The sequence below is a fragment of the Oncorhynchus tshawytscha genome, linkage group LG28, assembly GCF_018296145.1.
Source record: "Oncorhynchus tshawytscha isolate Ot180627B linkage group LG28, Otsh_v2.0, whole genome shotgun sequence".
Classification (NCBI taxonomy): Eukaryota; Metazoa; Chordata; class Actinopteri; order Salmoniformes; family Salmonidae; genus Oncorhynchus; species Oncorhynchus tshawytscha.
The window spans coordinates 31,404,074-31,430,865 of NC_056456.1; the positions used below are offsets into that span (position 1 = coordinate 31,404,074).

General features: G+C 41.0%; 2 protein-coding genes and 1 pseudogene across 2 annotated transcripts in view; all 3 read right to left on the minus strand.

The window, feature by feature from the left end:
* LOC112244618 (cAMP-specific 3',5'-cyclic phosphodiesterase 4D) overlaps positions 1-9,420 on the minus strand; it is an 82,789-nt gene extending 73,369 nt beyond the window's left edge. Inside the window, exon 1 of the mRNA XM_024412346.2 lies at positions 8,795-9,420. Within this exon, the coding sequence (XP_024268114.1) occupies positions 8,795-9,027 (233 nt within the window). The 5' untranslated portion in view covers positions 9,028-9,420. The remainder of the gene's footprint in view (positions 1-8,794) is intronic.
* Positions 9,421-12,237: 2,817 nt separating this feature from the next.
* LOC112244637 lies at positions 12,238-20,180 on the minus strand (annotated as a pseudogene).
* A 1,634-nt stretch (positions 20,181-21,814) lies between these two features.
* LOC112244639 (gamma-interferon-inducible lysosomal thiol reductase) lies at positions 21,815-26,304 on the minus strand. Its single transcript, XM_024412365.2, has 7 exons — positions 26,083-26,304; positions 25,085-25,273; positions 24,866-24,940; positions 24,545-24,634; positions 24,105-24,257; positions 23,911-23,979; positions 21,815-22,244 (listed from the first exon to the last, which is right to left on the minus strand). Exons 1-7 carry the CDS (start codon positions 26,197-26,199, stop codon positions 22,173-22,175), a joined length of 765 nt encoding a protein of 254 aa, XP_024268133.1. The 5' UTR covers positions 26,200-26,304; the 3' UTR covers positions 21,815-22,172.
* Positions 26,305-26,792: the final 488 nt, after the last annotated feature.

Below are 26,792 nucleotides of genomic sequence, written 5' to 3' on the forward strand. Positions count from 1 at the left end.
AGTTGGTTATTTGAATCAGCTGTGTAGTGTTAGGGGGGGAAAAAACCTTGGGGTCCTGAGGACCGAGTTTGGGAAACACTAAAACAGAGCATATGAAGTATATAATGTATACAGTAAAGACACATACTGTATAGCTGTGTCAGCATGTAACTCCTCACAATAAACGGCTTACAGTACAGAACTGTACATACCCGATGCATGAGTGCCTTCGAGAGGAGGGGTTGCTATGGACAGCCTTCCTGGGAAAGCGAGAGTCTTTGTTCATCATTGTGGTGGCTATTTCACAGAGATGTAACAGCCTTCAGATGACAGGGGATGAACAGAATGGAATGCAACATCTCTGTGGACTAAGACTTCTCCAGCTTGTCTGAAATGACCATTCTTCCTAAGGTGAACGTCCAATGTTTCTTGGTACTGTTCGGTCACAAACTAAACATGGTACACCTTGTGAGAACAATCAGTCCACAAAAGCAGAACAAAGTGAAATCTACTGCGTCTAGTAGAGACACAAGTAGGATGCATTCAAGTTCAGCGCTGTCAGTAACAGGTCTTCATGCTAACATTTGGGCTGGTGTGTGTTCATACAATTCCAAAGAAGAAAAAAAGTTTTATGATAAAGTAGTGGCCTTCATTGAAAAGCAGTGCAAAATCCAGAGATCAGAAAGTATGCCCGATTCAGCCGCTAAAGTTCTACAGCATCTGGTCTCTGCATTGGGGATATGTCCATGTGTTTGAAAAAACGGATGAAGTTCACCCAACTCTGTGTAAACCCACCTAAAAAGGCAAAGAGTGATGCCTGTTAGGAGCCCACCTCAGAAAGCATATCAGTTTACCAACTAGGAGACGGGGGCCAAGTCATACCAAATTAAATTGCGGCTCATATCAGCTGTCAGCGGAGATCTGGAGCTAATTCCTTGCTTGTTTTCTTTTCTGCTCACGAGCAAGGAGCCTTCCTCGAATTCCTAAATAGGAAACAGCGGACTTAATCTTCCCAATGATCGGAGGACTGACGGGGGAAAAGAATCCTCCAAAAAGGGGCCAAACTTTTCTCTTTTTCCAAAAGCCTTAAAACGTGATACAGCGCAGTTCTAGAGCCTAGGAGTTGCTTCTTTCTTTGTTCAAATGAAGGCTTGAACCACTTTATCCCCAGTGGGGAAAAAAGAGAGAGAGAAGGGGAAAAATCTGGTTTTATAATCCCATCAGATGCTCCCTGGAGTGTGTAGTCTCCTCAACCGTCCATATCGGACTCTCCTCTCTTCTCTCCTGAGACTGCTGGGACTTAACTCTGGCCTGGAGAAAAAAACAACAACACTAACTCCACAGAGAGAGAGAATAGAGAGAATAGAGAGAGAGAGAACAGAGAGAGAGAATAGAGAGAGAGGGTCATAAGATGAGAATTTGAAGCAGCCTGAATGGTACTGGGGGCTGGCTGGTACTGCTGAAGCCTACAGGGACTCAGCCAGTGAAGGGGGGAGGGCAGGAAGAGTGGGCTCTTGTCTATATCCAGATGCAGGGTTCCAGTGCAGTCCCCAGATGGTTGTCCTGCGAATAATAATGCCTCATCTGCTACCATATAGCTCCGCTACAGGACTGACCGGCTTCCAAACCAGGCAGCAACACACCCCGGTCTGTAGCTCAATAAAACTGTGTGTTGTTAAAAATCCAATAGATAACGGGGGGGGTTCATGGACATGGAGTACTGTCTGAGCGATTAAATGAACACCTTCCCTAAAATGGGGTTTAGGGAAGGTTTAACCAAGCGTCCTTGGTTTGGCCAGTATGAACGGTGTTAGATGTGACCATAAGTTCATATGTGTTCATCTCTCCCCTCTTCATATGCCCTTCAATATGCCCTTGTTTGTGAGTCCTCAAGTTATTCATATTAAAACAGGCTAATATTGTTTATGCTCATGTATACTCTGCGGCGCAGTAAAATCATTTTCACATGAAACTAATATATCCTGCTGTTGGTTTGCAGCCAAGGACGCTATATACAAATAGTATGGAGGCTGTATATACATGCTGTATCAAGAGCTTGAGGCTTTAAGGTTCTATCTGCAAAAAGATGATTCTGAGATAATTGGCTTGAATGGTGTATTCTTTTGAACTTATGAATTGGTTTATTTAGAGTACTATATTGGTAGAGAACAATGATTAGAAACAAGGATATGTCAATTACAACAACAACAAAAAATGAGAGTCACTAAGAACTGAAGTCATGGAAATACACCAAGCACAAGACAGAGGCAAAAATATGCATCTACAGTAAGTAACATAGCAGCCTCTGGTGGAAATTAGAGGCATTACATTGTTTCATTTTCTGTCCAATTTCTAAAACAAGTGATGCTTTAGATCCATAACATGATTCAAATATTGTCCCTTATGTTGTTCATAACCGCAACACGATGCACAGAAAAGCGCTACAAAACCTTGCACAACAGACCCAGAGCCTTGCTTTTTTATAAACAGACTAGTGGGCTAATGTTGTTTTCAAGACACATGTCTGGTGACCAGGACCCAGAATGAAAACTTTACCCCAAAACAAAGGGTGACCTGAGCACAATCAGTGTGAAAAGGAGAAGGAGGTGGGTGTTGTCCCTGTGCCATGTCTGTTGAGGGTCATTCAGACGGTAAATCAATTGCAGGAGAGTCCAATCACTTGGAGGCACTTGAGAGTGAACGTTACTTCCGATAACGTCGGATGGCACTTAACAAACTCAAGACTAGACAAACAACAGCACTAAACATACAGTAGCATATGATTGAATTGTGTTGCTAATGAAACAAGCACCAATACTATGAACAAAGAAGGCATCACTCATCACCTGACTCAGTCAAATAAATTGTTCTAGGAACGAGTGTTAGGTGCGGTATTTCCATTCATTGTTCAGAAAATATTATTTTTCTTACGGACTCATACCAAAGATGGAGGATACATGGAGATGTCTTACTCAGGCCGTTTACCATAATTAAAGAAAAGGTCACTTCCGGTCTGCTTAAAACGTTGGCTCTCTCATTGGTACCACTGCGATAGCAGCTGGGTCTGGTCTGCTTAGTTTATTGACTGTATATGAATCATAAAAAATGAGGGGAGCGGGATGTCTCGCTTCCTGTTCTGTCTCAGCTCACACAGGACTTTTATGAGGGGAAGTGCTTGTCAGTTCAGCCACTTTTCTAAGCCAATCAACATAACACACAATGACAACAAAACATTATATTACACTGAAAGGAACTACTGTGGTTTCCTCCAACATTTCCCTCAAACTGAAACATTGATCGTCTTTGACGGGAAAATAACATCTCCTTGCCTGATAAACTGAAGCTGCCTGTCTGTACATGTTTTCCCAACAGACTCCCAGTTTGTTTAATTCCTCCCCTTTCCCAGCCATCCTGCTATAACTCAACTCCAACAGCTTGTTTCATTGTCGCTGTTAGGAGCACTGTACATTTTATAGGGGCTCAGGCCTTTTACAAGGCTCGGTCCCTTTCAAAATGGCCCCTCTTTCTAATATTTATAGTAGTTTTAAACATACCAATTTCCATGAAACGGATAGGTCTGACATAAACCAGAAAGATTGAGTGCTTTTCTTTGGTTTATATCACACAGACTCACATACAGCACCATTAGGAGTAACGTTTAAATGCCAGAGCAAAATGACCCCACCAATAAACGTTTATAGAGATGTATGAACCTGTAAACACTTTTTGGCTTATTGGAAAAGTATTTTCAAATGCCTTGCACCAATGGCTTGTTTTTCAAGGTTCCTGAAACTAACTTGCTTACAATGATTCAGAGGCACCTCTTAACAGTCCTATGTTTTCACGTCTCTTCATTTAAGTGTGTGTGTGTGTGTGTGTGTGTGTGTGTGTGTGTGTGTGTGTGTGTGTGTGTGTGTGTGTGTGTGTGTGTGTGTGTGTGTGTGTGTGTGTGTGTGTGTGTGTGTGTGTGTGTGTGTGTGTGTGTGTGTGTGTGTGTGTGTGTGTAGTGTTGTGAGTGCATCTGATTTTCCAGACAATTTTCCACAACTGGTCATTCCCCTAAAGTGCACTTTGCACAAGCAAAACATGTTGTATAAACTGGAAACACCGAACCCCACCAGACACAGGGTGTGTTTTGCTGTCTGAAAAGAACTCTACCCCCAGACAAAATATTTGTTTTGCTCCCAGGCAATTAAGGTTAAGTGCTCTTTCATCAGCCCTCCTGCTCCTGCTCCATCTCCACAAACACAGTAAATATTTGATTTGCATCAATAACATGGGTTATGACTAGTGGTAGTGACTAGTGGGTCAAGGATCTGACCCTTTTTTTCAATTTTCCCCTAAAATGACATACCCAAATCTAACTGCCTGTAGCTCAGGAAATGAAGCAAGGATACGCACATTCCTGATACCATTTGAAAGGAAACACTTTGAAGTTTGTGGAAATGTTAAATTAATGTAGGATAATATAACACATTAGATCTGGTAAAAGATAATACAAAGAAAAAAACGCCTTTTTTGTATTTTTTTGTACCATCATCTTTGAAATGCAAGAGAAAGTCCGTAATGTATTATTCCAGCCCAGGCGCAATTTAGATTTTGGCCATTAGATGGATGTATTGTATGTGCAAAGTTTTAGACTGATCCAATGAAGCATTGCATTTCTTTTCAAAATGTTGTATCAAGACTGCCCAAATGTGCCTAATTGGTTTATTAATACATTTTCAAGTGCAATCCCCTCAAACAACAGCATGGTATTATTTCACTGTAATATCTACTGTAAATTGATCAGTACAGTTAGATTAACAAGAATTTAAGCTTTCTGACAATATCAGAAATGTCTATGTCCTTGGAAATGTTCTTGTTACTTAGAACCTCATGCTAACCACATTAGCCTACATTAGCTCAAACGTCCCGCCTGTGTGGCTCAGTTGGTTGAGCAAGGCTCTTGCAATGCCAGGATTGTGGATTCGATTCACACGGGGGGTCAGTACAATATTTTTTTTATGAAACATGTTTGTTCTCACTACTACCACCATTGTTCCTGTTCCCAAGAAAGCTAAGGTAACTGAGCTAAACGACTACCGCCCCGTAGCACTCACATCCGTCATCATGAAGTGCTTTGAGAGACTAGTCAAGGACCATATCACCTCCACCCTACCCGACACCCTAGACCCACTCCAATTTGCTTACCGCCCAAATAGGTCCACAGACGATGCAATCTCAACCACACTGCACACTGCCCTAACCCATCTGGACAAGAGGAATACCTATGTGAGAATGCTGTTCATCGACTACAGCTCGGCATTCAACACCATAGTACCCTCCAAGCTCGTCATCAAGCTCGAGACCCTGGGTCTCGACCCCGCCCTGTGCAACTGGGTACTGGACTTCCTGATGTGCCGCCCCCAGGTGGTGAGGGTAGGCAACAACATCTCCTCCCCGCTGATCCTCAACACTGGGGCCCCACAAGGGTGCGTTCTGAGCCCTCTCCTGTACTCCCTGTTCACCCACGACTGCGTGCCACGCACGCCTCCAACTCAATCATCAAGTTTGCGGACGACACAACAGTGGTAGGCTTGATTACCAACAACGACGAGACGGCCTACAGGGAGGAGGTGAGGGCCCTCGGAGTGTGGTGTCAGGAAAATAACCTCACACTCAACGTCAACAAAACTAAGGAGATGATTGTGGACTTCAGGAAACAGCAGAGGGAACACCCCCCCATCCACATCGATGGAACAGTAGTGGAGAGGGTAGCAAGTTTTAAGTTCCTCGGCATACACATCACAGACAAACTGAATTGGTCCACTCACACAGACAGCATCGTGAAGAAGGCGCAGCAGCGCCTATTCAACCTCAGGAGGCTGAAGAAATTCGTCACCAAAAGCACTCACAAACTTCTACAGATGCACAATCGAGAGCATCCTGGCGGGCTGTATCACCGCCTGGTATGGCAACTGCACCGCCCTCAACCGTAAGGCTCTCCAGAGGGTAGTGAGGTCTGCACAACGCATCACCGGGGGCAAACTACCTGCCCTCCAGGACACCTACACCACCCGATGCTACAGGAAGGCCATAAAGATCATCAAGGACATCAACCACCCGAGCCACTGCCTGTTCACCCCGCTGTCATCCAGAAGGCGAGGTCAGTACAGGTGCATCAAAGCTGGGACCGAGAGACTGAAAAACAGCTTCTATCTCAAGGCCATCAGACTGTTAAACAGCCACCACTAACATTGAGTGGCTACTGCCAACACACTGTCAATGACACTGACTCTACTCCAGCCACTTTAATAATGGGAATTGATGGGAAATGATGTAAATATATCACTAGCCACTTTAAACAATGCTACCTTATATAATGTTACTTACCCTACATTATTCATCTCATATGCATACGTAGATACTGTACTCTATATCATCGACTGCATCCTTATGTAATACATGTATCACTAGCCACTTCAACTATGCCACTTGGTTTACATACTCATCTCATATGTATATACTGTACTCGATATCATCTACTGTATCTTGCCTATGCTGCTCTGTACCATCACTCATTCATATATCCTTATGTATATATTCTTTATCCCCTTACACTGTGTATAAGACAGTAGTTTTTTGGAATTGTTAGTTAGATTACTTGTTCGTTATTACTGCATTGTCGGAACTAGAAGCACAAGCATTTCGCTACACTCGCATTAACATCTGCTAACCATGTGTATGTGACAAATACAATTTGATTTGATTTGATTTACTGAACGTTCGTATGGATAAGACTACCATTCAATAATCCTACCATTCAACGAATACTACCATTCAACTACCAGAGCAGAAAAGCTGATGAACACACAACAAAACGCCATCTAGCCAAGAAACACCTATGTATCTGACAATCCATAGGAATATGCAGATACTAGACTCAACATCAAATAGAGTCTAAAACTTAGACCTAACCAGGTATTACAAGTGTGTCATCAGGGAACCCATGTTCAGACTGTATACTGTCATTTCAAATAAAACTCTGCAGTCTGACAATTGTAACAAATCTTCAGTAAATTTGTATTGTATGTTGTAGACTTTATGCACATTTACATAAATATATTTTTCTCCTCAGCAGAGCACCTACTGAGTAAGCATTTGGCAGACCTTGGGAGTAGGACTTCATAAACACCTCATCATAAACACCTCATCTATTTATTCTTGTTAGTCCACAAGAAAAACAAAGACATATGGAGAATAAAAAAGGAATGTTTAAGAGATGCAATGTTTAAGTTGGTTTTAACAGTGGTCAAATAGGCTAATGTGGCTATTTGATCATAATGTAGGCCTACCAGAGTGACATACCATTCAAACAATGGAGAAAATGTATCCCATAACATATTAAGATGGAAATAGCTGTTCTATTGTTCAGCCTACATTAGCAGCTGATGTGTGGTGTTCAATGCAGGCCTAAATGCAGGTCTTGAACCTGTTTATCCACTTGTCCTTCAGACAAGGTGACAGAAAATGTTGTTGTGTTGTTTGATGCAAGAAACCACTTCACAAAATAAAATCCGTAATTATTCCCATACCATTATTACAGAGAATCAGACCAATTATGCTTCCCTCTTCCTATTGGCTACTGTCTCAAAATACAACACTGCCCCTTTTAAGACAAAAAAACAGCTCTTTACCTGAATTTATTTTCAAAGATGTCTAGAAATGCACACATTTTGTGCTTTTGTGCAATCACTCCCCCACTGCTGACTACAAATGATCTATAACTGGGCTAATAACTCAATAACTAGCAAACGATATGAACAAATGTACAAATGTGCACAAGTCACTAAATGTAGCTCTCGCTTTGATCTTAAAACAAGAGCATCTAATCACGACCGCGCATGCTGTAAACACAGTCCAGTAAAAACAGTCCAGTACAAAGTGAATGGGTTGATCCATATATGGCAATGGTCTATTTGAATATAGGCCTACTAAAGCTCTGGTTATGGCACAAAGGTCTGTGTAGAGTACGGGCCTGAGTCGTAACCTACTCTGATGTGTTCTGCCTACACCAAAATCTCTTGACATCTTTAGTTTTGCATACTAAACATGCATAGCTCGTTCTGTTTCGCTATATAGCATTGAAAGTGGCTAATAGTGCGTTGATTCAATCACAATTCCCACAGTAAAGGGAAATGTTGATAGTGTTAACTAATGGGGAAAACTCAAGATAGTTGAGTGAAATTCAATCTCGTATTTTTTGCGCACGCTGATATTTCTTCTGCGTGGCAGTCTCGGGAAGCTCCACACGCAGCTTAGAGGGAACATTGATGAGATGTATTTACTTTTTAAAGGGAACACAGCTTTTGTACACCTCCTCTGTAATATTTAATATTAATCTGTTATTACAACAATTCTGGTGTACAGAGGGAAGGACCTTGTAAAACCATTTCTTAAGAGCTCCTTTAAGAATCCATTTGTTTTTCTTCAAATTAACTGTTGCTACGTGGAAAACAACACAACAGAGAAAGAAGGCTTCATATGAGTTAGACCACCTGATGCCAGCCGATAGAAGAGATTCTGCTCCTCTACAACAAAGGCATCTATTCAAGCACACCACAAGCCAGTACTTTCAAAAGTTATTGTTAGTCGCCGTATATAAAACCCTCACTCTGCTGACTTAACTTCAAATCACCTTTAAAAAGGCCCCGAAAACCTTTTTTCTACCAGCTTTGAAAGTTTGCCCTCTAAACATAACAGGGTAAGTCATGCAGCCCTAAGGGACCCCGAGACTGGAAAAGACAGGCATAGAACACAGTAAGGTCTCTACCTGGGAGTGTAGGCCAAAGTGTAGCGCCTCTGTAGACTGATGCTCCGGTTCATCAGCAGCTTCCTGAAGAGCATCGGGGAGTTTCGGGGTGACCCACAGGGGGAGTCGCGTGGGGAGATTTTAGGGGATATGCCTGGCGACATGGGCTTGAGTTGGATGACCGGAAGCCTGCTGACCAGCTGCTCCTCAGAGTGCTCTTCGGACCACTCCTCCTCAGAGCATGCTTCACTCATGTCATCAGTCGCTTGGTCCTGGTTCCCGCTGTCCCTTTCACCTGGCTTGGCTACGCTCTCCTGGTGACTCTGATCAACCTTGAAGCTTTACCGGTCCTATCCTCCTCTCACAAAACTGACTGGTCAGGTCAGCATGGAGGTCAGTATACCTGGACTTATCAATCCATTAGTCAGAGATACAACTAATACTGACTCTAGCGGGTGCTCTCGAAAGTGCTCTGAGAGAACGTGAAAAAGCTAGACAGCTCTCTATCTGACCATGTCCGTTATTTCCAAACAGCCCTGTCTCTCTCCAAAGGTCATAGTCGTGGTTAATGGACTAAAATATTATTACAGTGCAATCCCTTCCCCTGCCTGCCCAGGCTTTTGTTTACATAACTGCTAGGCCTTCCCTCCCTTCCGTCTAAATATGGACGCCTGATTTAAAGTGAGCAAGAGGCATGACAGATCTGCCCCATCCCCCTCCTCTCACCAGAGCCTAGTGCTGGTCCACTTCAAACTATGCTCTATAATAACTTCCTCTCTCAAGTCCTCAGAGTATAAACATTAAACCTGCTCATCTTAGCAGTACTCTGGTCTAAGTCCCAGTCCTATTGTTTGTGACGTCCAAAAAATGTGCTTCAAGAAGTCCGTTTGCCTTTCACATGCTCACAAGTCTACCAGGAAAAGTCACATGAAGGACCCCGACTATAAAAAACCAGGGTAGATAAAGTTATAAAGAGCATGGACTCTGTCACGATGCTTCTCTATCTGTGGCTGGGGGGCTCACTTCCTTGGGCGGCTTTGTTTATCAGGAGAATAAAAGAAAAGGTTTTCCTGCAATCTTACGACTTGCAGCTGAGCACCGGGCTCCCCAGAATAACCTAGGAGTCGGAACATTTGACGCAGGAGAAACCTATGACAGCCAGCCTGGTAGAGGCTAAGACAGTGTTACCTTTTAAAAAGGCCTCTTCTGGTTCTCTCCCAACTGTCAAATAGAGTGTCCTTATTAAAGAACACCAATCATTAACAATGGGATGGTGGTGAGAAGAACAACTTTCAAACAACCACAAACAACCACCTCAGGGTAAATGTCAGGGTAAATGTCAGGGTAAATGTCAGGGTAAATGTCTGGGTAAATGTCAGGGTAAATGTCAGGGTAAATGTCAGGGTAAATGTCTGGGTAAATGTCAGGGTAAATGTCTGGGTAAATGTCAGGGTAAATGTCAGGGTAAATGTCAGGGTAAATGTTAGGGTAAATGTCTGGGTAAATGTCAGGGTAAATGTCAGGGTAAATGTCAGGGTAAATGGCAGGGTAAATGGCAGGGTAAATGTCAGGGTAAATGTCAGGGTAAATGTCTGGGTAAATGTCAGGGTAAGTGTCTGGGTAAATGTCTGGGTAAATGTCTGGGTAAATGTCAGGGTAAATGTCAGGGTAAATGTCTGGGTAAATGTCAGGGTAAATGTCAGGGTAAATGTCTGGGTAAATGTCTGGGTAAATGTCTGGGTAAATGGCAGGGTAAATGGCAGGGTAAATGTCAGGGTAAATGTCTGGGTAAATGTCTGGGTAAATGTCAGGGTAAATGTCAGGGTAAATGTCAGGGTAAATGTCAGGGTAAATGTCTGGGTAAATGTCTGGGTAAATGTCTGGGTAAATGTCAGGGTAAATGTCAGGGTAAATGTCTGGGTAAATGTCAGGGTAAATGTCAGGGTAAATGTCTGGATAAAGTCAGGGTAAATGTCAGGGTAAATGTCAGGGTAAATATCAGGGTAAATGTCAGGGTAAATGTCAGGGTAAATGTCAGGGTAAATGTCAGGGTAAATGTCAGGGTAAATATCAGGGTAAATGTCAGGGTAAATGTCAGGGTAAATGTCAGGGTAAATGTCTGAACAAACCTCTTGTTCCAGAGTAAGAATAACATTTCAAAGCATCCTTCGACAGATCACTAAGATTTGTTTTAATAAAAGATTAAATACAGCTCAATTTAAATGCTTTTGTTGCATTAAAAGGCCTTGTTTTTCAGCTGAAGTTTATTTCGCTTTATATATTTTTGCTTTAGAAAGAAAGCAGTGTATCATAAATGCCTCCCCGTGAGAACAAGCATGAGGGCGATGATTGGAGATATTAGCAGTTAGGTCAACATAAAGGCTATAAGATAGCCACAACACATCTATTCAAGAGTACACTCTTTAAACACAATTCTAAATGTTTGACATTCACAGGCTTGATAACATTATGTTTGGAGTCCAATGAACTGTATCGAACTGTATACTGTAATAGTTTGAGAGTGTATTGGCTACCAACCCAGTCACATATGGTCACAATGAGAAGCGTTTAAAGACCATGAGCCACTGTTGTCAATGCTACCTCATATTGCAATACGACCTGGCACCCTCTATCGGCTTGTTGTTCCATTACCCAGCCCTTTCATACTACCAATTTTACATTGTGTTCCAAAATAATGCAACAAGATTTGATTCAAACCACAGCAGACAGGAATAGACAATTCATGCAGCAAAACAAAAAAGTTCAATTGTTGGTGGAAAAACAGATCTTCCTACCCTTCTCACATGCTTGGCTGATAACAAGGAGATAAAACTGACCATGAAATAGGAATGTCTTCATTCCTCTTCTCTTCAAAAAACAACAACAACAACCACAGAGCACAGAGGGGGAAGATGTTAGCACAATGTTACTGCTGGTCCAATCAGAAAGCTCCTGAACCAGGAAGTAACCCCCCCCCCACACACACACACACAGACACAGTATTTCACTTGTTCCCAAGGGAGATAGATGCCCAAGTAGTCATTAGTGAATCTTGTGATCTTTGATTAATCAGTGAGATCTATCATATGGGTTTTGTCTGCTGTTGTATTATTGAAATATAATTTACATGACTGTAGTTTTAGTTGACCTGTTTTAGGTCATTATTAGTTTCCATTTAGGGAGGAAGACATGACAAGCATGAAGTTGACAGTCAAACCTACCAGACCTTCAACAGAGCCACACACAGCTTTTAATATTTCAATAGGGCTCCTACTGTATATGTTCATATTGCATCCAATCAGATATGCCAGTGGGAATGTGCAGGACTTGTATTGGGACCCTTTTACTATTTCAAAGTATCAAAGTATTTCAGATGCATTTTTAAGTTGAGGCAAGCATTACAGGAAAGAGATAGATAGCACTACTCCAACTGCGAGGCTCTAAATCCAGCCCCCCTTCATCATCTAACTTTCCCACTCGCCCTACACCACAGGGAGGAGAGGAATGGAAGGGATCAGCTATCCAAACAAACCACAAGACTAACAAGGACATAGGGGTAAAAAGATACATTGGTTTGGAATTGAGCCCAAGAGCAAAAAAACATGTGACTAACTGGATAGCAGCTAGTGATGGTTTCCAGGCTCTTAGTGGACAGGAGGCTGAGTGAGGAGACGGGCTGCTCTGGCTCTGCATTCTTCCTGATGTCCTGGGTGGAGTTTCGACGGGACAGGAGGCTGAGTGAGGAGACGGGCTGCTCTCAACTGCCTTAGACCACTGCGCCACTCGGGAGGCCCTTCTATTTTCAAACGGTGCCAGTCCCACAACATAAATAAAAACAAATCTGAATATATTTAGAAGGGTGAGAGAGAATGGGTGTGTGAATGCATGGGGTATATGTTGGGCAGAAATTAATAATAATGGATGAGTAAGTTGAAGGATGGATGGATAGGTGGGTGTAAGTGTGTCTGAAAGGTAGGGGAGGGTGGGAAATGATGGGAGGTTGGAACCAGCTTGGCTAGTTGGGTAAGAATGGGCAAGGATGGGAAATAATGGGCAAGGATGGGAGGCTGGGACTGAAATAATGACAACAGGAAAAATAAAAAAGAATAACTCATGATCTACAGCAATCCATTAAGTGGACCACCAAAAATATAAAATACTTAGGATTTGTATCAACTCACCACCCAGGGCTTTTACTTGTAACATACAGTATAGTTAAATGCACTAAAGAGGAACAATGGGTACATGTTGAAGATATGCATGATCATCCCTAGAATCTTCTCACGTGTCTGTTTTCTAAGGATGTAGCTAGGAACATTAACAACTTGATAGTTAATAACACTATAACAACATGGAAGTAAATGTAACTTATTGTACAAGAACCAATATCCCTCCCTTTAAACATAATGGAACCCTATGGAACATTCCTTGGACAGCTTTTCACAATTCACTGATAAATTGGTCTACATTGAAAACTAAAGGCATAGAAACTGTAAATGACTTGGTAATAGGACATGCATTTATTTCCATGACCGAATTAAAAAACAATTTTGGACTGACCCATGTAGATATTTTCAAATACATGCAACTTCAAATTTTCATATCAAGAAATTTCAATCAAATCTTTTGGATATCAGAATAATCTTGAGGGAATCCTATTTGATGCAGAAAAGGATGTTCATATGATAGGTAAGATACAGTGCCTTCAGAAGTATTCATACCCCCTTGACTTATTTTATTTCTAATTTTATTTCTTACCTAGAAATAACACAATAACCCATAATGACAAAGTGAAAACATGTTTTTAGAAATGTTTGCCAACTTATTGAAAATTAAATACAGAAATATACAATTTACATACAGTGCCGTGACAAATTATTTGCTCCTTTTCTGGTCCCCTATTGTTGCATATTTTTGATACTGAATGTTATCCGATCTTCAACCCAAACCTAATATTAGATAAAGGCAACGTGAGTTTACAAAAAACAAAATATACTTACTTGATTTATTTAATTAACAAAAGTACACAACACCCCTGTATGAAAAAGTAATTCCCCCCTTACACTCAATAACTGGTTGTGCCTCCTTTAGCTGCAATGACTGCAACCAAATGCTTCCTGAGGTTGTTGATCAGTCTCTGACGTCGCTGTGGAGGAACTTTGGCCCACTCTTGCATGCAAAATTGCTTTAACTCAGTGACATTTGTTGGTTTTCAAGCATGAACTGCAAGTCCTGCCACAACATCTCAATTAAGATTAAGACTGGACTTTGACTAGGTCATTCCAAAACTTCAAATTTGTTGCTTTTTAGACATTTTCATGTAGACTTGATTGTGCGTTTTGACAATTGTCTTGCTGCATGACCCAGCTGCGCTTCAGCTCACAGACGGATGGCCTGACATTTTCCTGTAGAATTCTCTGATACAGAGCAGAATTCATGGTTCCTTCTATTAAGGCAAGTCGTCCAGGTCCTGAGACAGCAAAGCATCCCCAAACCATCACACTACCACCACCATGCTGACCTTTGGTCTGCGGTTCTTACTGTGGAATGCAGTGTTTGGTTTTTGCCAGACATGAATTACAAAAACATAATTCCACTTTGACATTATGGGGTATTGTATGTAGGCCAGTGACAAAACGTCTCAATTTAATGCATTTTTAAATGCAGGCTGTAACACAACAAAATGTGGAAAAAGTCAAGGGGTGTGAATCCTTTCTGAAGGCGCTTTAAACAAAACCTTGCAGAGAGCATATCTAACTGACAGTCTCTTAGAAACAAATATAAACTATTGGAAACAAAGCTTGAAAACAACTAATATTGGCACAAGATGGAGGTAATGTTGGAACATAACTAACAAACTAACGAGAATGTACACTTAATCCAGCATAAACTAATGTATATAATTTATTACACAAGAGACAGAATTCACAAATTCTACAGCACAACGGCAGAGTCAAGTCTTAAATGTAAAACTAACAATGACTCAATAATCCGTGCCTTTTAATCCGTCTGTCTGCATATTCCAAGACATGGCGTATGAGGGTTCAATGAGATACCGGATGGGTTGGACGATGCCTTTCTCATCAATCATCTTGAAAAAACGTATACTTAAACTGGAAATCAACAAATCCTCCATCTTTAAAGGTCAAATGCTTTATTTCTTTAGAAATGTAAAAACAGATATCTCTAGTTTAAATTGACAGATTTTGCTGGGGATTTTTTTGCTATGTAATTTAGATTGATGCACCGGTGCGTCAATCAACTCTAGGAGGATAAATTATTATCTAAATGTCGAAAGTGTGTGGGTGACAAAGAGAAACAAAATGGTGCAGTTTGAGGCCATGTGGAAGGGTGATACTGGAGCTGTGGGTGTGAACACGTGGGTCTGGGCAGGGGTGATGTTGTGGATGTTTGTGTGCGTCTGTATGTTGTCGTTTGTATGTGTATGTTTTGTATTGTAATTTTTTTTAGAATTACAAAAATAATAATAATGTTTATTATATTTCAAAATACAGTCAAACCAAATGTATTCCTTTACTCCACTATATGACAAGAGTGGAAATAGACCTAACAAATCTATAGAATAGGCCTACCTAATATTATGACATTAATTGGACTAACAATATGCTGTCCAGGAACAACTGACTCAGCAGATGTAGTATGATGAAGGAATAACAATACATTGGAAATGTCTTACCTCTATTGAGCTGGAAAACCTTGATGAGGAGTTGCTCTTCATACTTCCCACAGGTCCTGCACTATGAGCCAAGCTGGCAAACAGTCCCAAGGAAATTAGTTAAGGACCATGTTTTAGATCAGGGATCCTCAACTAGATTCAGCCACGGGCCAATTTCTTTTCTTGAGTGAATGGTTAATTAAGGGGCCAGAACATTATTGTAAATAAATTAAACGGCAAATTGACCGCAAGAAGTCCCGAAATATACAATATTTCACTAAAACATAATCATTGCAAACCTTGCTTTCATTTGTATATGATCACATAGGCCTAATGTAGGTTATATTTCTCTATTAGGCCTACTGTAGGTTATATTTCTCTATTAGGCGTACTGTGGATTATATTTCTCTATTAGGCCTACTGTAGATTATATTTCTCTATTAGGCCTACTGTAGGTTATATTTCTCTATTAGGCCTACTGTAGGTTATATTTCTCTATTAGGCCTACTGTAGGTTATATTTCTCTATTAGGCCTACTGTAGATTATATTTCTCTATTAGGCCTACTGTAGGTTATATTTCTCTATTAGGCCTACTGTAGGTTATATTTCTCTATTAGGCCTACTGTAGGTTATATTTCTCTATTAGGCGTACTGTGGATTATATTTCTCTATTAGGCCTACTGTAGGTTATATTTCTCTATTAGGCCTACTGTAGGTTATATTTCTCTATTAGGCCTACTGTAGGTTATATTTCTCTATTAGGCGTACTGTAGGTTATATTTCTCTATTAGGCCTACTGTAGGTTATATTTCTCTATTAGGCCTACTGTAGGTTATATTTCTCTATTAGGCCTACTGTAGGTTATATTTCTCTATTAGGCCTACTGTAGGTTATATTTCTCTATTAGGCCTACTGCAGGTAATATTTCTCTATTAGGCCTATGCTTTGGAATACTTTGATAGATTTACCAAATTAAAATCATTTGGAGCTGATTTGCTGGTGTTTTTACAATATTTTATGTTCAACAATAAAACATATATATACACTACATGGCCAAAAGTATGTGGACATTAGTCGAACATCTCATCCCAAAATCATGGCCATTAATATGGAGTTGGTCCCTTTGCTGCTATAACAGCCTCCACTCTTCTGGAAAGGCTTTCCACTAGATGTTGGAACATTGCTGCCGGAACTTGCTTCCATTCAGCCACAAGAGCATTAGTGAGGTTGGGCACTGATATTGGCGATTAGGCTTAGCTCGCAGTCGGCGTTCCAATTCATCCCAAGGGTGTTCGATGGGGTTAAGGTCAGGTCTCTGTGCAGGCCAGTCATGTTCATCCACACTGATCTCGACAATCCATTTCTGAATGGACCTCGCTTTGTGCATAGGGGCATTGTCATGCTGAAACCAGAAAGGGCTTCCCCCAAACTGTTGCCACAAAGTTGGAAGCACAGAATCATCTAGAATGTCATTGCATGCTGTCGCGTTAAGACTTCCCTTTACTGGAACTAAGGAGCCTGAAACATGAAAAACAGTCCCAGACCATTATTCCTCCTCCACTAAACTTTACAGTTGGCACTATGTGTTCGGGCAGGTAGCGTTCTCCTAGCATCCGCCAAACCCAGATTTGTCCGTCGGACTGCCAGATGGTGAAGCGTGATGCATCACTCCAGAGAATGCTTTCCACTGCTCCAGTCCAATGGAGGTGATCTTTACACCCCTCCAGTCGACGCTTGGCATTGCACATGGTGATCTTAGGCTTGTGTGCGGCTGCTCAGCCATGGAAACCCATTTCATGAAGCTCCAGACGAACAGTTCTTGTGCTGACGTTGCTTCCCGAGGCAGTTTGGAACTCGGTAGTGAGTGTTGCAACTGAGGACAGACGATTTTTACACGCTGTGTGCTTCAGCACTCGCCGGTCCCGTTCTGTGAGCTTGTGTGGCCTACCACTTCGCAGCTAAGCCATTGCTGCTCTTGGATGTTTCCACTTCACAACAACAGCACTTACAGTTGACCGGGGCAGCTCTAGCAGGGCAAAACATTTACGAACTGACTTGTTGGAAAGGTGGCATCCTATGACAGTGCCACGTTGAAAGTCACTGAGCTCTTCAGTAAGGCCCTTCTGCTACCAATGTTTGTCTATGGATATTGCATGGCTGTGTGCTTGATTTTATACACCTGTCAGTGACGGGTGTGGTTGAAATAGCTGAATCCACTAATTTGTATATATAGTGTGTATATATTGTATATTATTTGGGGCTCAGAAAACTTGGTCGGCCAAATAAATTCACCCGCAGGGGCCGCCAGTTGGGGAACATTGTTTTTGATCATGTCATAGATAGATCTTTCATAATACCCTTAAGACATTTGGCTGAACTGGCCTTATGCACTCCACAACCCTTCTGTATACAGAGATAAATGTCCATGTCATGCTTTGCTGTTGCCGATTGGGGTCCTAATCGGATTTGTACTAAAATACAAAATGAAGAAATGACTTTTCAGGCCTTCTGCTGTAGTCTCTCCTCGAAAATGATCTCAGAAGGCCTGACTGAATAAAGTAGTTGTAGAGACAATGGGAGAACTAAATGTTGTGGTGTCCAAATCAACATCAAACGTATGTCGTAGGCATATCTATGCATAATGTTGTTCGATCTTGTTGGGTTGCATGTGAAACTTTTCTTATTTATTTATAGGCCTACTGATCTCATTAATAAATTCGCATCTGGACTTTGTATGTCACACTGTTACAATGCAATTATAAATACAAATTTTGTTTGGGGTTTAACAATCATTATGCAGCTACAGTATTAGATTGCTACATTGACATACTGTATTAAAAGATATCATATCGTAAGCCAAGCATTGAACTTGAATAAAAAGCACAAGAAACCTACAGGCATATTATAAATTATACATTCAAGCCATACCAGTAAAGTAATCTGTTGAAATTAAAATACACAATTTAAATCAACGATAATCAAGATTTTATCTATCTTTTAAGATGCTTGAAAAAGCTATTCCTTATCTATGAATAAAATATTTTATTTTTTAAATAACACAAATGCAGTGACTAATGTAATCTCCTATACATGTATTATTACCTTATAACAACACTGATATGTGTAACTGACTGTGAATCACATGTTTATTTGGTATACCCCAGACGACATTGCGCGTACCTTGGGAACACCTAACATAGAAGACTCGGAACTTAGGAGGCAAGAAGTAGAAGTTGATAACCTGTGCCATGGGCCAAACACACCAGTCCACCTTGAAGGAAAAGGAGCACAAACAAACCTTGAGGGGTATCAATGCAGAAATATAGAGTACAATGGGCCTATGCTTCTGATCCAAACCATTCTTGTCAAGTAAATTAATACATTAAAAAGCAAGATACAATAAATGCCTTCCAAACAAAAGACAATAAAATCAAGCAGGTAAGAGGATAGAGAATACAAAGGCCAAATTGTAGGGAATAATTAGGGCTAGGATATGAAAAACACAGTCATACTATTTCACTAACTTTGTAGATCTCCCAGAACTTGTCTTTGGATTCTTCCAACCCTCAGACAGACTATGGCCCTTCATCTTGCTGATACCTGTAGGAAGATTTTTTTTAAAGTTACTGTGGTAAGTGAGTTTTGTTGTGAGCTTTTCCATGAGCAAGCTTTTCCAAGAGCAAGCAAACAGTCCACGTTGACATTGATTTAACTTAGTATACTGTTAACGCTGACTTGAATTTTTTTTAAACACACTCCCCTATGAAATACTATGCTCCATGGTCAGTGATGCAATCAGCTGATCGGTGAGGACTTTCTTGCTGGCAGCAGGTAGAGCATTGATGACAGCAGGTAGAGCATTGATGACAGCAGGTAGACCATTGCTGACAGCAGGTAGAGCATTGATGACAGCAGGTAGAGCATTGATGACAGCAGGTAGAGCATTGATGACAGCAGGTAGAGCATTGATGACAGCAGGTAGAGCATTGATGACAGCAGGTAGAGCATTGATGACAGCAGGTAGACCATTGCTGACAGCAGGTAGAGCATTGCTGACAGCAGGTAGACCATTGCTGACAGCAGGTAGAGCATTGATGACAGCAGGTAGAGCATTGCTGACAGCAGGTAGAGCATTGCTGACAAAAATAAATTGTCCAGCCACTGGTACAAGTAGCGCATGAAAGGCCCCATTGAACATCCTACTGCAACACATGCAACCTGCAGAGGGCAGTGTAACACAGCAACATGAAATGCATGTCCTTGCTAATAGTGACACATATATACTACTGTATTGTATCTTGGAAAACACAAGAAAGATATGCAATAATCTTATCAATAAATAAAGGATACAATTAGAGAGAAGTATGTTTTGGAATATTATGGTTGAACTTTTTTTAATGCTATACATTTTCTTTTGGTTATGATTAGGAATATATCTTGCCCTCGCACATTCATGTTCATTGTCTTTCAAAAGTTATTTCATACAACACAGATTGCTATCCTTGGTCCTGGAACTTACCTGTATGAGCCCAGTCACATGCCCTTTCAGGGACCCTCCATTTTTTTCTGGTTTGCTGAATGATATTGCCGGCGGCCAGCATGCCCCCACAGCTCACAGTATTGGTTACAATAAGAAACATGCTGTTGAAAAACGGCTTCCAGTAACCTGTAATCTTGACAAGAAACTCTCTGCTCGACTGAGGAATCATGATTATTATTCCAAACTACGGTTATCCAATAAGTGGTCCACCAGGATAAATGTTCGATGTTATTGATGTACAGTACCAGTCAAAAGTTTGGACACACCTACTCATTTTACCTTTATGTAACTAGGCACGTCAGTTAAGAACAAATTCTTATTTTCAATTACAGCATAGGAACAGTGGGTTAACTGCCTTGTTCAGGGGGAGAACAACAGATTTTTACCTTGAGGATTTGATCTTGCAACCTTTCGGTTACTAGTCCAACACTCTAAACACTAGGCTACCTGCCACTCCTCATTCAAGGTTTTTTTTGTTTTCTTATTTTCTACATTGTAGAAAGCTAGTGAAGACATCAACACTATGAAATAACACATATGGAATCATGTAGTAAATAAAAATGGTTAAACAAATCTAAATATATTTCAGATTCTTTAAAGTAGCCACCCTTTGCCTTGATGACAGCTTTGCACACTCTTGGCATTCTCTTTGGCTTCAAAGCAGCTTCCCCTAACTCATCTAGGGTTTATACATAGCATTGGTGTCAAATGCATAATAGCGAGGAGTTTGAGGACATCATACTCCCCAATGCTGCACAAAAAAACAATCCAGCTGAAGCACAAGATCCCTCATAATTTATGTGGAATTCTGATTAATCAAAGAAGTAGTATGATAGAAAAGTGACTTGACAAATTAAATCTCTAAATACATTGAATTGTTTTGACATACTGTAACCTTCTAAGAATAGGTTACAGGGGAGGCTGGTGGGAGGAGTTATAGGAGGAAGGGCTCATCGTAATGCCTGCAAGGGAATTCATGGAACGGAGTCAAACACATGTTTTCCATATGTTTGACTCTGCTCCATTTATTCCATTCAAGCCATTACAATGAGCCCATCCTGCTATAATTCCTCCCACCAGCCTCCACTGACAGGCTACTATGTCACCTTCCATAAATCACATTAGAAGCACAATGCATAGAACAGGTGCAAAGGTAATATTTCTGATTTGAATGTCATATTTCTGATTTGATTAGAAAGACACCTATTAGAAAATCCACACTGGGACCATAATCCATAGTGTAAAGATGACATGTTTTTGGATAACCAAACAGCTCAATAAAAATGGTGCATCCATCCAAAACTAGATAGGGTCTACACAACACCAGCATCTTCAGCTTTAGATCAGTGTGTAAGGTCTGTGAGTAGGATATTCAGTCTTCCATTATTTCGTTTTTGATTAAGAAATGCAACCAAAGAAAAATTAGACAGCTTGAAATCTTGTAGCCGTCATACTTTCGATCTTACATTTTTACATCGCGCTCCAATAGACAGACCCAATTTTGTTGAAGGACATGACCCTTAATCAGCAGTATAACAAGGGAGAACACGTCTCTTTAACAGCACTGAAAGCAGCACAGACAGTCCTATTAAACCCGCCAGGGAAGAGGCTTGCTATGTCACTGGTTTGTCTGTGGTCTACCCTAGGCAAGACTCAGCGAAGCTATGCAGAACCATGACAACCATGACAAAGCCTTCTAAAGTTAGAGCACTCACTCAAAAAGGTATTCATCCCCACAGCGCCTGTCAAAAAATAAATATCTGATCTAATAGGATAAACACTCACATTCAACATAAAAAGCAGATTTAATAAAGAAAGACCAAGTCCTTTTAAAGTAGTTTACTTTAATTTCATATTCATTACATCCCCAATATTCATTTACAAAGGCTAGTGAAACTTCATCACTTTATAAAAAAATGGATTGCTATCAGAGAGCTTATTTCACACAGCTCATTCCACAAAGGCTCATTCATTGAGCAATGAAACAGTACATGACGTCCATTTTCTTGATTTTTGAATAATTGTGTAATATTGATAGTTAAACCAGATTTAAAAAAAAAACATTGATAGCGTTAAAACATTATTGATACCACAAATGTTTAAGGTAGCATTTACCATCCATATTTAGCAATCAAACACAGAGGCACATGGCAGTATAGTGCAGTGTTGAGACGTAGAAGATTTACTCGTCATGGTAACTGTAACTTCTGTGTCGTTTCATCAGAGCCATACTACAGGCTTCAGGCTTGGACCCCTAAAGGAGATTGTGATAGAGAACAGAAATCAAAGGACTATCTTTCTTATTCCTACAGCACACTCTAGTGCAGTGGTCAACAACCGGTCGATCGCGATCCTAGTCCATCACCAAACACACTCTAGTGCAGTGGTCACCAACCGGTCGATCGCGATCCTAGTCCATCACCAAACACACTCTAGTGCAGTGGTCACCAACCGGTTGATCGCGATCCTAGTCCATCACCAAACACACTCTAGTGCAGTGGTCACCAACCGGTCGATCGCGATCCTAGTCCATCACCAAACACACTCTAGTGCAGTGGTCACCAACCGGTCGATCACGATCCTAGTCCATCACCAAACACACTCTAGTGCAGTGGTCACCAACCGGTCAATCGCGATCCTAGTCCATCACCAAACACACTCTAGTGCAGTGGTCACCAACTGGTCAATCGCGATCCTAGTCCATCACCAAACACACTCTGGTGCAGTGGTCACCAACTGGTCGATCGCGATCCTAGTCCATCACCAGACACACTCTGGTGCAGTGGTCACCAACTGGTCAATCGCGATCCTAGTCCATCACCAAACACACTCTGGTGCAGTGGTCACCAACTGGTCGATCGCGATCCTAGTCCATCACCAAACACACTCTGGTGCAGTGGTCACCAACCGGTCGATCGCGATCCTAGTCCATCACCAAACACACTCTGGTGCAGTGGTCACCAACCGGTCGATCGCGATCCTAGTCCATCACCAAACACACTCTGGTGCAGTGGTCACCAACCGGTCGATCGCGATCCTAGTCCATCACCAGACACACTCCGGTGCAGTGGTCACCAACTGGTCGATCGCGATCCTAGTCCATCACCAGACACACTCTGGTGCAGTGGTCACCAACTGGTCGATCGCGATCCTAGTCCATCACCAGACACACTCTGGTGCAGTGGTCACCAACTGGTCGATCGCGATCCTAGTCCATCACCAGACACACTCTGGTGCAGTGGTCACCAACCGGTTGATAGCGATCCTAGTTCATCACCAGACATTTCTGTAGAAAAGCGATAAAGGCTTGCTGTCCTTTATGTATATTATTGGTGTTGCATTTGATTCACAAGTCCTGCACACTGGGCAGGTGAAGTGTTCCCAATTTGAACCATTTAATTTGTCTGAAAAGACAAGCTCCACCTGCCCTGCGGACCAGGAGGTCTGTGGCTAAACTGAGGTCGCATACTGTGCTGGCAAATCGGATAGCTCAAATCACCGTATGGTCTGAGAAGAACAATATTGGCAGGCCAGAGATACTGTATAGCCAATATACTGAGATAATGTAGGCTAATAGGCATACTGCACAAACCGCCTTCCTAGAGAACTGTTTTATTAGGTGAATGTTACATTTGTTAAGTCTGTCTTGAAAAAATCTGGGTGGTAGATCTCCTCTTGCTTTTTGACTGCGAAAGTGATCTTGACTCAGAAAAGGTTTGAAGGAGTAAGGCGTCAAGAAATATCAACTTCATCAGGTACTGACCTACCATCAATGGTACAGTATATGTAAAGGCTATTCTATACGCAGTGGTTTCTATAGACAGGAAAAAAGATGCATAGAAAAAAGGAAAGAATAATGGATGGATAAGACATTATAATGTTAATATTGGAATGGTGTTTTTGGGCGGGCCAAAACGTACCTTGTACATGCTGCAGATCAGAGCAAAGAGTGAAGACATTGCTTTGTCCTGAAGTTCTTCTGTGTGCTCCTGAGAAAAGTTTCCAGATTACTGGTAAAATACCTTACTGGTAGCGGTTTGTAATACAGTTAACACAAAGTATTAAATGCAATGCAGACACAAGAAACACAAATATTTTGCCTCAGTCAACTTACCCCATTTATGACAATCCAAGGCACATAGTTGTGGGTTGGCTTCAGGGCACCAGTCTTCACTGCATTCTGATGCATTAGCTGATTCCCCTGGTCTCCCTTCACACAGGTCATGATGCTGTCCCACTTGGTGTTTGGATCATAGAGCTCCACACACTGTCATGGGAAGAGGTGGTCAGAACACTCTTCACTATTTCCAAGTATCCCCATATTTACAATGCCATCCAGTCATATCTCATATTTCCCTCCAGCCATACCCTTACACTATCTTATGTGAGCAGAGCATATCATCAAGCACAAAAACTAATTCCATTCTATATACTTTTTGTTCGTATTTCTCTAGGGTATTAGAATAAAATTAGGGAGTGCTGTATATTGTTTGAGGTAGGGTCTTTTCGTGGTTTTGTGTAGATAGAGAGAAGGTAAGAGTTAATGTCACTCACCTTCTCACCTGCTTTAACCACATCAGTGGAGGCCTCCATGCAGTAGATTATCTGGAAGGCGTTACTTCCTGTCACATTCAATATGCAGGTCTGAGGAGAGAGAGAGGGAAAAAACACATGTTTCAGCCCAGTTCAAGCTGGTATTACTTGGTATTTACACGGTAGTAACTAAGAAACTATACGGTGACATTAATACTTTCTGGTACTTTAGTGATGCATCAATGAGTGTAATTGCTAGGCAATTAATCAGTAATTACTGTTCTAATAAATAATAAATAACTACCTGGTAGAATGTAAAATAAAGCATTACCAAAATCTCACCTCGATCATGTTGCCAAGACACTCTTCTTCACCGTGCTGGCAGGTGAACTGATACTTCTTCCCATCAAAAGATTCCTGCAGTGAAACAAACAGAAATTACTTTGACTAAACACAACATTCCTCAACTCCATTCACTGATAACGACATCCAAGTATTATATCCAAAATCAAAGCAAGAGTCATGAGATGATAGTCATCGTCTCTAGCCTAGTGTACATACTTCTGCATTTCCATAGGGCACCAGCGTGACACTCATGGCGTCCTGCAGCATGGTCCATGTGGGTAAGAGCTGTGAGGTGAGGAAGTAGCGGCATGCTGGGCACAGACTCTCATAATACAGCTCCACCTGAACTGACTGCTCCAGCGTGTTGGGCTTGGTGGCATTGGTTTCCAGGCACTGCTTCAGAACCTGCCACAACAAAAGTAAAGACTCAATTGATAACCTGTTTCTTGTGCTGTGTATTTGTGTTGCCTTTACAGTAAAGCCATACAAGTTAACAAACACACACAGTATGGTTGAATTTTTAGGCCTAAATAGGGTCTATATGTCAAGCAGAATCTGTAGAGACAATTATGGGTGTTGATATTCTATTTTAATATTATTTTTAATATACAAACATACATTTTTCTCATTCTCTTCCTCATTCTCTACTGAAGTAAAAGTTGGGCAGTTCCACAGCAACGGAATTATGCTGAGATTCCAATTTATCACTTTAAAATGTATGCCAAACAAAAACCATTTACTTCAAAGTTACACCAACCCCAACTCTATGGACAATGAAAACTTTGAACAAGATACATAACAAAAATCTTGCTGTTTTATTCTGTTACCAAACTTTGTATCTGCACAGTTATTCCTGTAAATGTGTTTTTGTAAAAATGTTCTGTGAAATTTTTTAAAATTAGTCATTGTGCATAGAGTTGTATGGTTTGTTAAACTTTGAAATCAATGGTTTTTGTTTGGTATTTTGTCTTGGCGTTACCAAGGAATTGCCCAGTTGCCTCTTCAGTGGTGATCGGAGATCACTTTCCCCTGACCAATCAAAACACACAAAAACAAATCTAAGACACAGGCTACGAAGATATCGTTCTCACCCGTTGTAACGTGTAGCCCAATTACAGCGATACAACCACAACACACAGTTTAAGTCAATGTGTTACCAAAACATTGCACACATTTAATTACGACAAGAAACTCGTCAAGTGAACTTATTTTACCCCACATTCGATGGCTGAGTCCAAAGAGGTACACCACTGCGATGGAGAATATGGGCAAGACTTGCAATCTACATTTGACCAGGTGGTCAAAAGTGTAAACAGAATAATACCCTTCATCTTCCCTTCAGCACAAGACGACAGACACTGGCCACAGTCAGTAAATCTACTCAAAGATATTTAGTGATTCAAAGTATATCACGGTACCCTCTAACTAAGTAAATATATTTTCGATTTTACGATTGGTTCTCAGTCATGTGACCACTAATAGCGTCACTAAACACCGGCAAAGTTTGCGTTACATTGTATCAAATCAAGATTGTCTCGATATTGATTATATTGTCACGATTTGTTATCTACCTGGAGGTATTTGTTTAACTTGGTTTCATCCAACTTTTATTGATGTTTATTGTGGTAAAGCAGATATTCATTATGATGCTAAATGTATTGTCAGGCACGTATGCCCTGGTTATAATGTATTATAATAGTCTCTTATCCTGACTGTACCCTACTACTTATTTAAAGCCTACCAGACGTTCTGAAAAAAGTTTAACATTTTAACATAACATTTTACAAGCATTATTATAAACCGGGTGGGCTCGCCCTGAATGCTGATTGGCTGAAAGCCGTTGTATTTCGGACCATATACCAGGGGTATGACAAAATATATATTTTTACTAGTATAATTACATTGGTAACCAGTTTTTAATTTT